Raw genomic sequence first — 17950 nt, 5'->3', positions numbered from 1 at the left:
GGCCCTGCGCTACACGCGCCCCCACGCCCGCCACCGGCAACGACTACTGTGAGGTGACAGAGCCGGGACGGGCAGGGTCCGCGCGGAAGAGGGGGCGGGGGCGGAGACGCACTCTTGCGCATGTGCTACTGTCCCGACGGACGGCGAGGGGCGGGGTTTCGCGGAAGGGGGGCGGGGCTTTCGCTCACGGGGTTGGATTCGTTGGAGACAGTAGTGGAAAGCGGGTGGGGGAAGTGGGCGTGTCAATTTGAGGAGGAATGTGCGCGCTATGCGTGATGACGCAACGGGCGTTGATTGGGAGCGCGAACTGGAGCCCGTGCGAGCGTTGCGCCCCGCCTTTTGTCCAAATTGATCTCTTCGTTGTTTCTAAGGTAGGCATTTCGGGCTTTTCGCTTTGTCCCTTGCTTTCCGGCCGGGGCTGGTCTCAACGTGCTTCGCTCACTTAGTCTTGCGCGCAGCTCTAGCCTCCCCGCGAGGCAGCGTCAGCACGAAGTGTGCAGACCGGCGGGGTAGAGACAGATTCTGGTCCCCGTCCCCTCCTCCGTGGGAGGCGGCACCTGGCCTTGAGGCCAGCCTGCAGTGAGACCCTGTCTCTCCGCGTGGCTGGCGGAGGAGTTGGGGGAAATTTGGGGGCGGGATGAGCACAGTGGGTCCGCTGGAGTATCTAGTACCCTGGAGCAGGAATTCCGTAGGTCCAGATGGTGCTGGAGACCAGACGGGGCCTTCAGGTTGGGCTGCCCCAGCACCCCAGTCAGTCGGAGGGCCGCTACCAGCCCTGAAGAGGCCTTGAGGGATAGCGGAGGTGAGGCTGCCGCTGGAATGATGCCCACCGCCGTATACTAGTGCATCTCAGTTACTGAGAGCTTTGGAGGCAGCAAGATCCAGCATCCGCATTCCTCACCAGTAATCTTGAGACTTTAGGGCGGATCTCATGGGAGCCTAGGAGTCGATATTTTTTAGGGTTAAATTTGCTTCTTACTGATCATAACTTTCTTTCACCTGGTGAGCAGTAAACAAAATGTCAGGTTGGGAGTCTTACTACAAAAACGAGGGCGATGAAGAAGAAGAACAAGAAGAGGGACTTGAAGCAGGTGGTAAGTGACTTCAACGTGTGCGCGGTTCTGTGTATAAGACTTTCCCTGTCTCTGCTGTCTAATGGCTTACCCTGCTCTCCCCAGAGAATCTCAAACGCTTTTCTCCCTTTGAACTTTGCAGAGCTACCCAAGGCTCTTTTACTCAAGTCCTACTCCAGTCCTTGAGACATTTGTAGCCTTAAACTTTTACTGGGTTCTGGTAGGTAGACATCTGTTGAGTTCGAGTCAATGACCCTGAACATTGGTACCTTTTGTCACCTCAGGGAAGACCTTTCCTCACCCAGGAGAGTTGTTTTACTCATTGTAGGACCTCAGTATAAAAATGTCTTCACCCTACAATAACTGCAGCAACCAAAGCGAAAATGTGAGCAACACAGTTACAAGATTCATTCTCTAACCATGGTCTCAGGCATGGTAGTAACACAAAGGATAAAGGAAGAGAAGTAAGGGGTGCATGTAGTCTACATACTGGTGAATTTAAGTCCTGGGTAAAAAAATTTTAAAGTGTTTTTACTAAAAGCGAGAAACACAGGAAACGTATAACATAAAAGAGAAAGTTTGCTGTAATCTATATATTCTACTGCCCGAACACTACTACTGCCAGCTTTTTGGCATTTTGCATATTTCCTTCATTGAAGGAAATTTCCTTCATCTTTTATTCTGCTATTTCTTAACTATGTATGTCTGCTTTTCTTTGTGTCTGATTTTTTATAATCATAGTGAATATATGTTTTTTCATTTTCATTTGCACCAGTCTTCTTCCAAAAACAATTTTAAACATAATTTTGTGTTCTGCCTTTTCCCCTTAATATATTATAGATATATTTTCCCATGTAACTACATATATGTCGTCTTTATAACTCATTTTAAAGGTACTGTAATTTTTTCAGTCTGCTTCCCATTGGACATTTTAGTTACTTTCAATTTCTTTTTTTTTTTTTTAAGATTTTATTTATTTATTTGGCAGAGAGAGAGAGACACAGCAAGAGAAGGAACAAAGCAGGGGGAGTGGGAGAGGGAGAAGTAGGTTTCCTGCTGAGCAGAGAGCCCGATGTGGGGCTCGATCCCAGGACCCTGGGATCCTGACCTGAGCTGAAGGCAGATGCTTAATGACCTAGCCACCCAGGCGCCCTATTTTCAATTTCTTACTTTAATGAACAACATTGTGGAAAATTTTGTATAAGGGGTTTCCCATATCTTATGTTCTTTAGATTGCTAAGAGGTAGAAGTCACTGGGTCATGATAGAATTTTTGTCCAAACCATAAGAGACTCTTAATCTCAGGAAACAAACTGAGGGTGCTGTAAGAGAAGGGGTGGGAGGGATGGGATACCTGGGTGATGGACATTGGAGAGGGTATGTGCTATGGTGAGTGCTGTGAATTGTGTAAGACTGATGAATCACCGCCATGTACCCCTGAAACAAATAATACATTATATGTTAATAAAAATAAATTAATTAAAATTAAAAAAAATTTTGTTTAGGGCTCTTGACCCATAATCGTCAAATTGTTTTATAGATGGGCAATTACGTTTATTGTATTAAAAGCAGCAGTGCGAATAAAAGGGAGACAACCAGACATTTTATGTGTTTCTTTTCTTTCTTTTTTTTTTTTAAAAGATTTTTTATTTATTTATTTGGCAGACAGAGATCACAAGTAGGCAGAGAGGCAGGCAGAGAGAGAGAGAGAGAGAGAGAGAGAGAGAGAGGAGGAAGCAGGCTCCCCGCTGAGCAGAGAGCCCGACGCGGGGCTTGATCCCAGAACCGTGAGATCATGACCTGAGCCGAAGGCATAGGCTTTAACCCACTGAGCCACCCAGGCGCCCCCTTTTTTTTTTTTTTTTAAAGATTTTTTATTTATGTGTTTCTTTTTTTTAAAGATTTTATTTATTTATTTGAGAGAGAACACAAGAGAGAGATTGAGCAAGTGAGTGAGCAGGCGAGGACAAGCATGGGGGAAGGGCAGAGGGAGAAGCAGGCTCCCCGTTGAGCAGGGATCCTGACTGGGGCTCGATCCCAGGACCCTGAGATCGTGACCTGAGCCAAAGGCAGACACTTAACTTACTGAGCCACCCAGGAGTCCCCATTTTATGTGTTTTTATAAAAAACTCAGCATCGCCTATGATGCCAGAAAGGAAAAAAGAACACCTGAATCTGATGATGAACCCTCTCTAGGTCCTCAGTAGGAAAGACAGAGGATTATGTCAGTTTATAACGAAAGAGTACAGTCAGCAAAATCCAGAAGGTGGAAAACTGTATGCAACACAACATTCTGGTTCTTTGGCAAATAAGTTATAAGACACAAAAACGGAGGGGTATCTATAGTTTAAGAGGTTTCAAAAACTTATTTTTTCTAAGTAGGCTCCACGCCCAGTGTGGAGCCTAACTGGGGGCTTGAACTCATGACCCTGAGATCAAGACCTGAGCTGAGATCAAGAGTCAGATGCTTAACTGACTGAGCCCCCCCCAGGTGCCCCCTGAAACTTTTTTTTTTTAAAGTCAAAACTAGTGTTTAGGAATGTTCACTAGGATGATAAAACTATAAAGGAAACAAGGAAATGATTATTGAAAGTCAGGTTAGTAGTTACTCTTTGGAGGAGGGTGGGCATTGTAATGGGCTTTTTTCTGTTTGTTTTACATGAATAATAAACATGATAAATATGACCACAAGTGCAAACATTTTCTCCTATTTTTCCCCCCATAGGAGAATATACATACTCAGGAAGAGATAGTTTGATTTTTTTGGTTGATGGTTCTAGGGCCATGTTTGAATCTGAGGGTGAAGATGAAATGACTCCTTTTGACATGAGCATCCAGGTAAGACTACCTTCTATTTAATTTAAAAAAAGGAAAGGAGAGGAAGAAAAAAGTATTAATACCACTCTAAAAATTATGGACTCTTTGAAAAATTTGTGAGTGATTGGTGTTTTTTAGCCTCTCCCAGAATGGTTGCATGTACTCTGAGCTAAAAAAAAAAAAAAAGGTAGCAGCACTGGAGCATAGACCCATTTTGTTTTGTGTTTGAACTTCAGACCCTAAGAATACATTGCTCCCACTTCTTGTGTTAGCCCTGGTGGTACAGAAGGGCTCCTCCTCCTGTAAAGATGTGCGTGTGAAGGAAGAAAGGATATTCCAACAGTTAATGGTGTTAAATGAGTCCTCTTTTCATTGGTATTCGGAAGTTGAGTATTACCCATGGCTGAAAAAAGACTGCAAAAAGACAACCCCATTTAAAAATGGGCATAGGATTTGCAACAACATTTCTCTAGAGATCTACAGATGGTCAAGAAGCCCTCAAAAAGATGCACATCTTTAGTCATTAGAGAAAAGCAAATTAAAAGCAAAACAAAACCATAGTGAGATATCCCACCCACTAGCATGGCTATATTTTAGAGGGGGAAAAAAAAGGATACAAAGAAACGTTGGCAAGGATGCAGAGAAATTGGAAACCTACGTTGCTGGTGGGAATGTGAGATGGGTCGGCTGCTGTGGAAAACAGGATGGCAGTTCCTCAGAGAATTAAACATAGAATTCCCACATGACCCAGCAATCCCTCTCCTAGCTAATTACCCAATAGAGTAAAAATGGGTTCAGGTCCTGATTCTGTCACTTACAAACTATATGAGGTCAGAAGAGTTGCTGAACCTTTTGGTATCTATCTCCTCATCTGCGTAATGGAGAAAATAATAGTACCTGTCCCATCAAGGAGTAAATATTTGGTTTTGTTCTGTTTTGTTTTAAGATTTTACTTCTTTATTTGAGAGGGAGAGAGAGCACAACCCAGGAGAGCAGGCAGCAGAGGGAGAAGCAGGCTCCTCACAGAGCAAGGAGCTCAATGCAGGACTCGATCCCAGGACCTCAGGATCATGACCTGAGCCAAAGGCAGATACCCAACCAACTGAGCTACCCAGGCGCCCCTTGTTCTGTTTTTTTAAAAAATTTATTTATTTAAGAGAGAGAGTGTTAGGGCGCCTGGGTGGCTCAGTGGGTTAAGCCGCTGCCTTCAGCTCAGGTCATGATCTTGGGGTCCTGGGATCGAGTCCCGCGTCAGGCTCTCTGCTCAGCAGGGAGCCTGCTTCCCTTCCTCTCTCTCTGCCTGCCTCTCTGCCTACTTGTGATCTCTGTCAAATAAATAAATAAAATCTTAAAAAAAAAAAAAAAGAGAGAGTGTTAGCAGGGGGGAGGAGCTGAGAGGGGTAGAGAATCTCAAGCAGACTCCCTGCTGAGTGAGGAGCCCAATGTGGGGTTTGATCTCACAGCTTGAGCCAAAACCAAGAGTCTGACACTCAGCCAAAGGCATCGCACAGGAGCCTCAATATTTTTTTTCTTAAATTGAGGTATAGTTTACATAACATAAAATTAACCATTTTAAGGTACACATTTCGAAGGTTTTTTTTTTTTAATTTTTATTTTTTATTTATTTATTTTTTTTATTTATTTGTCAGAGAGGGAGAGAGAGCAAGCACAGGCAGACAGAATGGCAGGCAGAGGCAGAGGGAGAAGCAGGCTCCCGCTGAGCAAGGAGCCCGATGTGGGACTCGATCCCAGGACGCTGGGATCATGACCTGAGCCGAAGTCAGCTGCTCAACCAACTGAGCCACCCAGGCGTCCCACATTTCGAAGGTTTTAGTCATTCATTGTGTAACCACCACCTCTGTGTTACTCCTGAATGTTTTGAATGGATAAACAAAATGTTTATACATGCTGTGGAGTACTACTCAGCCCTAAAAAGGAGTGACGTATTGAGACCACAAGGTGAATGAACCTTGAAAACATTATGTTAAGTGAAGGAAGCCAGACAAAAGGTCACACATTTTGGGATTACATTTATATGAAATAAGAAATACATAATCCATGGAGAATGTAGGTCGGTGGTTACCAGGAATGGCGATAGAGGCAGAGGCACCGGGGGAGCAATTACTTAATGGTAAGAGTGGTGCTTGCTTTTGGGGTGATGAAATTATTTTGGAACTAGACAGTGGTGGTGGTTATCCAGTGTTGTGAATGTACTAAATACTACTGAATTAATTAATTTAAAAATAGTTAATTTGGGGACATCGGCTGGCTCAGTCAGTAGGGCATGAGACCCTTGATCTTGGAGTTGTGAGTTCAAGTCTCACACTGGGTATGGAGCCTATTGAAAAATAAAATAAAAATGGTTAATTTTGTTATGTGAAGTCCACCTCCAGAAGATTATCATTTCTTTACAGAGAAGAATTATAAATTCTAAAGACTTAGCCGCATATATTATGTTTTATATTTTTAGAGTTTGGAGCCAAACAGAAGCTTCTGATGTTCTAATTTGTATACAGACAGTTCTTGTAGTTGGCAAATCAGAATATCTTGTATCTAGAAAAAGAATTAATGAGAATAGTCCTTAACTTTAAAGCAGTGGTTTTCAGAGTCATCTGTAGGCCTTGTTAGCATGAATGCAGAGCCTTGCCCCAGAATCAGAATTTCTGGTTCTGTAGATCTAGAGCTGGAACCAAGAATTTGCATTTCCAGCAAGTTCCCAGGTGATGCTGATGTTGCTAGTTTGGAGATCACTCTTTGAGGAGCACTGCTTTCACCTTTTTGGGATTGTGGCCTTCTTTGAGGATGTGGCAAAAGCTATGTACCCCATCTGCCAAAAAGATACACTCATACTTCTGCATGTAATTTCAAAGGGTTCTTAGAACGCTTGATGCCTAAAGGACCCAAAAGAAAATGTATTGCTATGTAGCAAATAAGTGAGACATTCACAGATGAATATAACGTATTTGATAAGCAATGAAAAAATATTTTTTCAAAAAAAAAATTTTTTTTTTAATTCTTAGAACCTAAAAGGAGCCCTCACCAAAGTTTTGTAAATGTTTATAGACTGCTCAAAGTAAATAAAGTTGAGGGGATGGAAAGTACAGCAGAAGGAACATAGTCAGTGGTATGATAATGGCTTTATAGGGTGACAGGTGGGAGCTACACTTGTGACAAGCAAAGCATAATGTACAGATTTGTCACATCACTATATCGTACACCTGACACAGGTAACGTTGTGTTACAATATACTTCAATTAAAAAAAAAGAGTAGGTTAAAATACTTGTAGAAATAATTACTAGACAGGATTTTCCTAGAATACTGACGTCTTTAATTGTGTAATTAAGCAAATTTTTATTCTAAAAGATGCTGTTAGGGAAAAAAAGATGCTGTTAGCAGTTAAGGACTTCCTGTTGGGCCACATCTACTTATTGTTAGCTTAAACCTTTTGCATAGGTGATTATTTTACATAGGTAACTTCTGTTTCTTGGTCTCAGGCTGCTTGAGGGAAGATCAGATGGCCTGTCCAAACTCAATTAAGTAAATGACATCAGTGGGACTCACATCCAGGTTTTCTGATTCCAATACTGGGCTGTTTTCCCTTCTTACAGCAGAATTTCCTCCCTGACTAATAAGTGATTCCAGTTCTTTGATTTCTTACGGTAGGAAGTACTCATACTTAACACACTTTGCCTTTTGTTATAGCATAATATATATGCCCATCCTTCTCACTGATTCATGACTTTCCTGAAGGTAGGAGTCAGGCCTTAATCTAACGCCATGGACAGATTCAGCAAATATATTAAGCATCTACTATGCCCCAGGCACTTACGGAGTTTAAATTTTATGGTAAGTTAAATATTAATTGAATTTTTATTTTGATTTTGTCAGTGTATCCAGAGTGTGTATACCAATAAGATCATAAGCAGTGATCAAGATCTCTTGGCAGTGGTGTTCTATGGTACTGAGAAGGATAAAAATTCAGTGAATTTCAAAAATATTTACGTCTTGCAGGAGTTGGATAATCCAGGTCAGTAGAGGCGTAAGATCAGCTTTTCCCTTAAACTGGAAGGTCACTGCCCTGAACAGAGAAGGATGTGGAGAAGGAAGTAGATGACATGTTGACTAAGAGTATGCTTTCCTGCAGAGGGGGGTTCTTCCTGGGATGTGCACTTTGTGGGTTAAACACTTCTGGGGTGAGAACGGGACCTCTGCTCTTCTGTTTACCATATAAATGGGGCATTAACTCCGTTTTGATTTTTCTGCCTGTTTGACTCCCTGTCTCTGATTAGGTGCGAAACGAGTGCTCGAGCTTGACCAGTTTAAAGGGGAGCAGGGGAAAAAGCATTTCCAAGACCTAATTGGCCATGGATCTGACTACTCACTGAGTGAGGTGCTCTGGGTCTGTGCCAACCTCTTTAGCGATGTCCAGGTCAAGATGAGCCATAAGAGGATCATGTTGTTCACCAATGAAGATGACCCCCATGGCCATGACAGTGCCAAAGCCAGCCGGGCCAGGACCAAAGCTGGAGATCTCCGTGACACAGGTTGGCATTTTCTCTGTTCTTTTCTGTTTTTTTATTTTTATTTTTATTTTTTAAAGATTTTATTTATTTATTTGACAGAGAGATCACAAGTAGGCAGAGAGGCAGGCAGAGAAAGAGGGGGAAGCAGGCTCCCCGCTGAGCAGAGAACCCGATATAGGGCTTGATCCCAGGACCCTGAGATCATGACCTGAGCTGAAGGCAGAGGCTTTAGCCCACTGAGCCACCCAGGCGCCCAGCCCCATCCCTGTCCCTTTTTTTTTAAAGATTTTATTTATTTATTTGACAGAGAGAGATCACAGGTAGGCAGAGAAAGAGAGAGGAGGAAACAGGCTCCCTGCCGAGCAGAGAGCCCATGCGGGGCTCGATCCCAGGACCCTGGGATCATGACCTGAGCCAAAGGCAGAGGCTTAACCCACTGAGCCACCCAGGCACCCCCTTCCCTGTTCTTTTAAATCGACACTTAATCTTATTGCTTCTTTGTAGTTGATGTCAAACATTTCTTTTTTCTCCACTGACTATGAAATGAAAGAATAAAATGAAGCTGGGGGAGACACCTATGTAACATTCCTACTGAAAATGATGAAGCCATTTGCGCGTGCTCTCTCTCTCTCTCTCTCTCTCTCTCTCTCTTTTTTTTTTTTTTTTAAGATTTATTTGTTTTAGAGAGACAGAGAGTGTGTGTGTGTGATTGGCGGGTGCTGGGAGGGCAGAGGGAACGAATCCCAAACAGACCGCCCTGTGTGTGGAGCCGGACTCCAGGCTCCAGGCTTGAGCTCACGACCCTGAGATCATGACCTGAGCTGAAATCAGGAGTCAGATGCTCACCCCACAGAGCCACCCAGGCGCCCCAGGGCCATGTGCTTTCTTTTTTTTTTTTTTTAGATTTTATTTGTTTATTTGACAGAGATCACAAGTAGACAGAGAGGCAGGCAGAGAGAGAGAGAGAGGGAAGCAGGCTCCCTGCCGAGCAGAGAGCCCGATGCGGTACCCGATCCCAGGACCCTGAGATCATGACCTGAGCCGAAGGCAGCAGCGTAACCCATTGAGCCACCCAGGTGCCCGGCCATGTGCTTTCTAAAGAGCTCTACTAGAGCGAGCTTTTCTTGACTTTTCATGCTACCATGCATGGTGATGTTTTGAATAAGTAAGTGCTCAGGGCACCTGGCTGGCTCCATTGGTAAAGCATGTGACTTTTGATCTCAAGGTTGGGAGTTCGAGCCCCACGTTGGGTGTGGAGCCTATTTAAAAATAAAATAAAAATATTGAATAAGTTGCCCTTATAGCAGCTGATTCCCTTAGCGTGTCTATAAGTCCTAAAAATGTTAATAACCCATCTAGTTCTTTGCGTATTTGGGCTTATCTGAAAAAACAATTCTCGCTTGCTAAAAGTTGTTTTCCTTGCCCCAGGTATCTTCCTGGACTTGATGCACCTGAAGAAACGTGGGGGCTTTGACATATCCTTGTTTTACCGAGATATCATCAGCACAGCTGAGGATGAGGACCTAGGGGTTCACTTTGAGGAATCCAGCAAACTGGAGGACCTGCTAAGGAAGGTCCGTGCCAAGGAGACCAAGAAGCGTGTGCTGTGCAGGTGCGCTCTGAACCTGGGCCAGCCGCCCGCAAGGGCCCTGCCCCGTCGGGAACACCCAGCTGCTTTGACAAAGCTTCCTCGGCTCCTTACCTCTGGGCGGTGCCTCCCGGTGTGCCTCACTGAAAACTTGCTTTATCTCAGCCTAGCATGTTTGCGTATGTGCTTCTCCTCCTCTGGCAAGAGCGGGTAGGCTAGTTCTCCAGAAGAGCACAGCTCTCCACTTCCTTGGGGTAAACAGTTGTGGCCTACTGCTGTCCTCACCTGCGGTCGCTAGTATGTCGGCTGCTCGCTTCTCTGTGAATTGGGGATAACAGTAATACCTGATCTAGAGCAAAAACTCAGGAAGTGCTAGTTATTGTCACTGGTGTTGCATTATTCTGGTTTCTTACAAACCTTGAGATCAACAGGAACCAGCTTGTTAAATTACCTTCTCTTTTTAAAAAATTTTATTTATTTTTTGTTTATTTGACAGAGAGATCAGAAGTAGGCAGAGAGGCAGGCAGAGGGAGGGAGAAGCAGGCTCCCTGCTGAGCAGAGAGCCCAATATGGGGCTTGATCCCAGGACCCTAAGATCATGACCTGAGCCGAAGGCAGAGGCATAACCCACTGAGCCAGGTGCCCCTAAGTTACCTTCTCTTAGAGAACTTTGCCCTGAGAGTCCCAAGGGCTCTCCCATGTTGCTTTCGAAAGGTTCACATCAGGCTTTTGTTTTAGACTAGGTTCCTCAACATAGGGGAACATGACCATAGGTAGTTTTTTTTTTTTTTTTTTAAAGATTTTATTTATTTATTTGACAAGACAGAGATCACAAGTAGGCAGAGAAGCAGGCAGAGAGAGAGGAGGAAGCAGGCTCCCTGCCAAGCAGAGAGCCCGATGCGGGGCTCGATCCCAGAATCCTGGGATCATGACCTGAGCCGAAGGCAGAGGCTTTAACCCACTGAGCCACCCAGGCGCCCCACCATAGGTAGTTTTTGAGGAGTTTTCAGGAGGTTACTGACAGTTCTGCTAGAAAACTCATGAAACGATTTTAGGGCAACCACATAGCAGCCCACTGCGAACGGTTATAGTTTGGCTGTTGGTTCTCTCCTTTGCCCCTTGGGAATGATTTCTTTTTCTTCACACAAACACGCTGGCATCTCTTCTCCCTTCCTGAAATAATGGAGTATTGTCACTGCAATTTGGAAATCTAGCACATGTTTCGGTGGGGATGGCAGAGAGGATAAAATAGCGGTTAAATGTAGGTCCTGGGGGCGCCTGGGTGGCTCAGTGGGTTAAAGCCTCTGCCTTCGGCTCAGGGCATGATCTCAGAGTCCTGGGACCGAGCCCCAAATCAGGCTCTCTGCTCAGCGGGGAGCCTGCTTCTCCCGCCCCCCACCTGCCTCTCTGCCTACTTGTGATCTCTCTCTCTCTCTGTCAAATAAGTAAATAAAAATATAAAAAAAAAAATGTAGGTCCTAGAGCCAGGTTGGCTTGGATTGTAGTCCCGGCCCTTCTGCTGGGCAACCTGGGGCAAGTCACATGACTTCTCTGGACTTCTGTAGAATGGGGGCAAACATGGTCCCTCCTCATAGGACGGCTATATTGACTAACCCAGATAGATAACCCAGGCAGAGTGCTTGGCATAGTAATTATTTACAAATGTTAGTATTTTCTTTTTTTTTTCTTTAAAGATTTTATTTATTTGTCAGAGAGAGAGAGTACACACAAGCAGGCAGAGAGGCAGGCAGAGAGAGAGGAAGGGAAGCAGGCTCCCTGCCGAGCAAGGAGCCCGATGCGGGACTTGATCCCAGGACCCCAGGATCATTACCTGAGCCGAACGAAGGCAGCGGCTTAACCAACTGAGCCACCCAGGCATCCCCAAATGTTAGTATTATTCTTTGGAAGAATGGTTACAGGATACTTGATAGGAGTATTAAACTGGAACTGTTTGAGAACTAATAACGCCTTAGGCCTAGAAAATGATTAATGTTCTCACTATAATCAAATAATGGAATTATGTTATTGCAAGGTTATTGTGTGCCAGCACTGTCCTAAGTTCTTTGTTAACATACTAACTTTTATCTTTATTTTTGAAAAGATTTTATTTATTTGAGAGAGAGAGAGAGAGAGAGTACTGGCGGGGGAACAGCAGGCAGAGGGAGAAGGAGAAGCAGATTGCCCGCTGATCAAGGAGCCCACACAGGGCTCGATTCCAGGACCCTGGGATCAGGGCCTGAGCCGAAGGCAGATGCTAAACTGACTGAGCCACCCTGGCGCCCTTATTTTTTAAAGACAGAAAGGGAACATGTGTGAGCCTGGTGGGGGAGGGGCAGAAGAACAGGAAGAGAATCTTTTTTTGTTTGTTTTTTTTGTTTGTTTTAGAGAGAGTGTGTGGTGGGGTTGGGGGGGTGGGCAGAGGGAAAAGGAGAGAAGCAGATTCCCCGCTGAGTGTGGAACCCAGTGTACCTGACATAGGCACCTGATCTCACATCCCCTGACCCTGAGACTGTGACCTGAGCTGAAATCAAGAGTTGGGCACTTAACTGACTGAGCCACCCAGGCACCCTAAAACAATCATTATTTTTATTACGGTACACTCTTTATCATTATTTTAAGTAATTTAACGATATATTCTGAAACTAATTTTTGTGATATAGACCCTGAGATACTATTATAGCAAACGCTACTGTATTTTTTTTTTTTTTAAAGATTTTATTTATTTATCCGACAGAGATCACAAGCAGGCAGAGAGGCAGGCAGAGAGAGAGGAGGAAGCAGGCTCCAGAGCCTGATGTGGGGCTCGATCCCAGGACACTGAGATCATGACCCGAGCCGAAGGCAGCGGCCTAACCCACTGAGCCACCCAGGCGCCCCTGTATTTTTTTTTTTAAAGATTTTATTTATTTATTTGACAGAGATCACAAGTAGGCAGAGAGGCAGGCAGAGAAGGGGAAGCAGGCTCCCCACTGAGCAGAGAGCCCAATGCGGGGCTCGATCCCAGGACCCTGAGATCATGACTTGAGCTGAAGACAGAGGCATAACGCACTGAGCCACCCAGGTGCTCTGCAAACTCTACTGTATTATTTAAACGTGTTATATTTATATTTGAGGAATTTGGACTGTTGGGGAGAATGAAACAAGGCTTGGGTACCACAAAAGAATTTTAGCTAGGAAACCATAATCTTTAAGTCCATGGTTTTTTGTTTTTCTCTCCTCCAGGTTGAAGTTTAAGCTCAGCAAAGATATAGCACTCACTGTCGGCATGTATAATATGGTCCAGAAGGCTGTCAAACCTCCTCCAGTGAGGCTTTATCGGGAAACCAATGAACCAGTGAAATCCAAGACCCGGACATTTAATGTAAATACGGGCAGTTTGCTTCTGCCTAGTGACACCAAGAGGTCTCAGGTAGGCCTGCCTTCTTACTGTATTTTGTCCCATTGAAGAGTTAACAGGGAGGGAGACAGTGATTAGCCTAACCAGTTAAATATTTTTCTATGTACGTCTTTGTAGCTAGGCTGTTAGAACACAAAACCATTCCTGTTTGGAACTCTGGTATCTAGACCGTTTGTTTTAAAGATTTTGTTTATTTATCTGAGAGACAGTGAGAGAGTGAGACAGAGCAGGAGCAGGGGGAGGGGCAGAGGGAGAGAGAGAAGCAGACTCCCCGCTGAGCAGGGAGCCCAACATGGGGCTCCATCCCAGGACCCTGAGATCATGACTTGAGCCAAAGGCAGAGGCTTAACTGAGTGAGCCACCCAGGCACCCCAGTAAATAAAATCTAAAAAAAAAAAAAAAAATTTTTTTTAAGTAATCTCTGCAGGCGACGTCGGGCTTGAAATCACAACCCCAAGATTAAGAGTTGCATGCTTTTCCAGCTGAACCAGCCAAGCACCCCAGTGTCTAGATCATTGATACTTTGACAGTTAGAGAGTTAGAACCAGCGTTTGAAAAAAAATGGCAGTGGAAACTTTGGCCCTTGACCCCTCTGCATTCAGCTCTAACAGTCGAATTCCTTGCTTGGGTACAGGAGTAGAAAAGGCTTTATCGTTAACTAGGGAGATGAGCTGGGGAAGCTGTTGGCTGTGAAGTGAACTTTTTGGGGGGGGGGAGTTTTTTTCCCCCCAAACCAAATTTTTTCCTGTGCTTTGAAATGATATACACGTGCCTTTCTTAATCTGAAGGACGGACTAAGAATGCAGAACATTATCTTTCTTCGTTCTCTTACCTTTGTTCAATCTGTGGAAGGATTGGATGTCTAAAATTAAAATCAAATGACTCATCCTTTTTTTTTTTTTTTTAAAGATTTTGTTTATTTATTTGACAGAAAGAGAGGCAGGCAGAGAGAGAAGGGGAAGCAGGCTCGCCGCTGAGCAGAGAGCTGGATGCGGAGCTTGATCCCAGGACCCTGGGATCATGACCTGAGCCCAAGGCAGAGGCTTCAACCCACTGAGCCACCCAGGCGCCCCATGACTCATCCTTTTTAACTATGCAAAATGTGGGAGAGAATCTGAGATTTTTTGCCTAAGTTCAGGACCTAGAAGGATCAACTAAGTGACTAAAATTAATTATTATTTTGATTCAACTCATGAGATATTTTTTGGAGCACAAATCTCAAGCCGGAGTGTTTTGCCCTACTTTTGGAAGGAGAAGACTAGAAATTTCCTCTTCCATTTTGGAAGTAACTGTTACTCATGTTGGTTTATTCATAGGCAGTCGCTCTTCTGGTCATGGAGTTTCTTTCTTTTTTTCTTTCTTTTTTTTTTTTAAGATTTTATTTATTTGTCAGAGAGAGAGGGAGAGAGAGCGAGCACAGGCAGACAGAATGGCAGGGAGAGGCAGAGGGAGAAGCAGGCTCCCCGCCAAGCAAGGAGCCCGATGCGGGACTCGATCCCAGGACGATGGGATCATGACCTGAGCCGAAGGCAGCTGCTCAACCAACTGAGCCACCCAGGCGTCCCTTTTTTCAAAGATTTTATTTATTTATTTGACAGACAGAGACACAGTGAGAGAGGGAACACAAGCAGGGGGAGTGGGAGAGGGAGAAGCAGGCTTCCTACCAAGCAGGGAGCCTGATGTGGGGCTCAATCCCAGGCCTCTGAGATCATGACCTGAGCTGACGGCAGACGCTTAACGACTGAGTCACCTAGGTGCCCCATGGAGTTTCTTTCTTGATCCAGTGTGCCTTCAAAAAAACTTGAGGGGTCTGTTTTGTTCATTAAACTAAAATTTGGAAAAAAAAAGGGGGGGGGCGCCTGGGTGGCTCAGTGGGTTAAAGCCTCTGCCTTTGGCTCAGGGCATGATCTCAGGGTCCTGGGATCGAGTCCCGCATTGGGCTCTCTGCTCAGCAGGGAGCCTGCTTCCACCTCTCTCTCTCTCTGCCTGACTCTCTGCCTACTTGTGATCTCTGCCTGAAATAAATAAATAAAATCTTAAAAAAAAACAAACAAAAAAACCTCACATTTGACTCTGTTGCTAAGTTCTGTTACCAGTCGTATATCTAGGACCATAATCCAAAATTAAAGTTTGGAAGTAATACTTAATGTGCGTGTTTGCTCAGACCTACCCCAATACCTGACATAGGTCTTCTCGATCAGTAGGCGTGGTTTGAGCTGCTTTTGTGGGTCGGGGACGATGCTGAGGGTTCGGTATATGTTAACTAAGGGAAGAGATAAATGCCCGAAGAGAATGGCCTTCAGCACCAGAGAGATGGTGGCTTAAAGCCCAATTCAGTTATATAACTTGGAGCAAGTTATCAACCATTGAGACTCAGTTCATTCATTTGTAAAGCAGTTTTTTTATTTTTTTTATTTATTTTTTTTTAAGATTTTTTTTTTTCCTTTTAAAGATTTTATTTATTTATTTGACAGAGAGAGGTCACAAGTAGGCAGAGAGGCAGGCAGAGAGAGAGAGGGAAGCAGGCTCCTCGCAGAGCAGAGAGCCTGACGCGGGGCTCGATCCCCGGACCCTGAGATCACGACCCGAGCCGAAGGCAGAGACCTTAACCCACTGAGCCACCCAGGCGCCCCATCTACCGCCTCCGCTGGATAAATTGCTTGACGAGTGTAAGGTGCCTGGCAGGCCCTCAGTAACTGTTCATTCCCTGCGGTAGCAGGAAGATGTCCTTGGTGAGCCATCTTCCTGTTCCTTAGAAGAAAGTTGATTTTAACTTGCTAGTGTCGTGTGGTAGTCACTTTGCATCTCCATGTAGCCTGTGTATGTGGCCCTCGTGTTCCCCTTCCTGTAGAGCTATGGGAGTCGTCAGATTGTACTAGAGAAAGAGGAAACAGAAGAGCTGAAACGCTTTGACGAACCAGGTTTGATTCTCATCGGTTTCAAGCCCTTGATGATGCTGAAGAAACACCATCACCTGAGGCCCTCCCTGTTCGTGTACCCCGAGGAGTCCCTGGTGAATGGTATGTGGTGTGGACCGAGGGTAAATGCATGAGTCACAGAAGGCAGTCCTGCTTGGAGCCTGGATAGGACATATTAAGGGGGCATTCTAAAAGTGTTTCGAGCTTAGAGAAGTTGTGGAAATTTGGGACTAAACAAAGTTAAAGATGTTTCTTTAGGACCTATAATACACTAATATGCTTTGTGAATATCCAGGGGGTGATATGGAATTAGAAATTTAAAAACTTACTTCCTATGGAAGTCTTCCTTTGAGGCATCAGATGGAGAGTTAAAAAAAAAAAACAACCCAGTTTCTTCAGTGTTGGCAATTAAAGATGCTGTGAACTAGGTCATTGTGTTTGTCCTGTCCAGACCTAAATTCCTCTGTGCTATAGCTAACCGGCCCCTGTATTTGACCTGGCTGGCTTTTATTAGTAACTGGGGCTTATAGCATTAGTCTAAAGATAGTGAAAGTGAACTGATGTTAATAATTCACACTCCGAAATGGGTGTTTGAGGCATTTAATCTCTCATTTCTTTCCTTTCTCTTCCTTTCTGTGCCTCTGCTGCCCCCACTTTCCTTTCAGCTCTGGGCTCATCACACTTTACCTAATGAAGTATCATAAGCCCTTTTAAGAAAATGGAAGAGAAATTGTAGGCTTGTAACCTGGGCTAGAGGGAATAGAGGAGGAGATACCTTTGGGATGCAGACTCCTGGGATGTTTGTTTTCCAGGGAGCTCAACCCTGTTCAATGCTCTCCTCACCAAGTGTCTGGAGAAGGAGGTCATGGCAGTGTGCCGATACACCGCCCGTCAGAACATCCCTCCTTATTTTGTGGCCTTGTTGCCACAGGAAGAGGAGCTGGATGAGCAGAAAATTCAGGTGACTCCCCCAGGTATGTGGAAGAGATCTTTTCAGTGCTTCTGAACCTTGCTCAGACCAGAGTCTCAACCAAAGTCTCCAGGAATGGGGTCTGGGAAAGGTGTAATTTTAAGGTTTCACAGGTGAATTTGATGCAGAGCCAGGTAAAACTGCCAAATATGGTTGTGCAGTGCACGGCATGTGCAACTATGCAAGGCAGCTCTGCAGCCACCATTAAAGAATTGGCTGCATAGGGACTGTTTGCAGGTTACTGACAAAGTTTATGGCGCAACTGCTGCACCTTTACTAAAAGCCATTGTTAGACACCTTTGCAATGTTTGGTGTTTGGTTTACCCTCTGCATATACTAAGGCAGTGAGGTATAGCAGAAAGACCATGGGTTTTGAAGTCAGACTTGACTTATCCTTATGTGTGGGAAAGTTTACTTTTTCTTATTTAAGGCCCATCTCTGCCACTTGTTACCTGGCCGATTTGGGCAAATCATTTACCCTTTCGACTTACATTCCGTATCTGCAAAGATGGGAATTCTGGAACATCTTACTTTTCAGGTTGTTTCCCATGTGAAACAAGTAAATAACTGTGAAAGTGCCTAAGACAATAGGCCATGCTAATAAAAGTAAACTATAAAGTAATTCTTCGAAAATGTTATATTTGGGTTCTTTTTTTTTTTAAAG

At 44.5% G+C, this 17950-nt stretch overlaps 1 protein-coding gene across 4 annotated transcripts in view; it reads left to right on the top strand.

Moving 5' to 3' along the window:
- The first annotated feature begins 282 nt into the window (after positions 1 to 282).
- The window catches only part of LOC111157456 (X-ray repair cross complementing 6), a 25984-nt gene continuing 8316 nt past the window's right edge, over positions 283 to 17950 (top strand). The window contains exons 1-9 of one of the 4 annotated variants that reach the window (XM_022518867.1): positions 283 to 371; positions 1011 to 1094; positions 3798 to 3910; positions 7779 to 7917; positions 8180 to 8434; positions 9842 to 10025; positions 13224 to 13410; positions 16250 to 16418; positions 17129 to 17290. In XM_022518867.1, the coding sequence (XP_022374575.1) occupies positions 1019 to 1094; positions 3798 to 3910; positions 7779 to 7917; positions 8180 to 8434; positions 9842 to 10025; positions 13224 to 13410; positions 16250 to 16418; positions 17129 to 17290 (1285 nt within the window). In that variant the 5' untranslated portion in view covers positions 283 to 371; positions 1011 to 1018. Of the gene's footprint in view, positions 372 to 591; positions 1095 to 3797; positions 3911 to 7778; positions 7918 to 8179; positions 8435 to 9841; positions 10026 to 13223; positions 13411 to 16249; positions 16419 to 17128; positions 17291 to 17950 lie in introns of those variants that run through there. The other 3 variants (XM_022518868.1, XM_022518869.1, XM_022518870.1) reach the window with 3 other exon arrangements.

Source organism: Enhydra lutris, unplaced genomic scaffold, assembly GCF_002288905.1.
Source record: "Enhydra lutris kenyoni isolate GAN:26980312 unplaced genomic scaffold, ASM228890v2 scaffoldscaffold55, whole genome shotgun sequence".
Lineage (NCBI taxonomy): Eukaryota > Metazoa > Chordata > Mammalia > Carnivora > Mustelidae > Enhydra > Enhydra lutris.
Note: the sequence above shows the minus strand (reverse complement) of the source record. Positions and strands in the feature narration are given on the sequence as shown.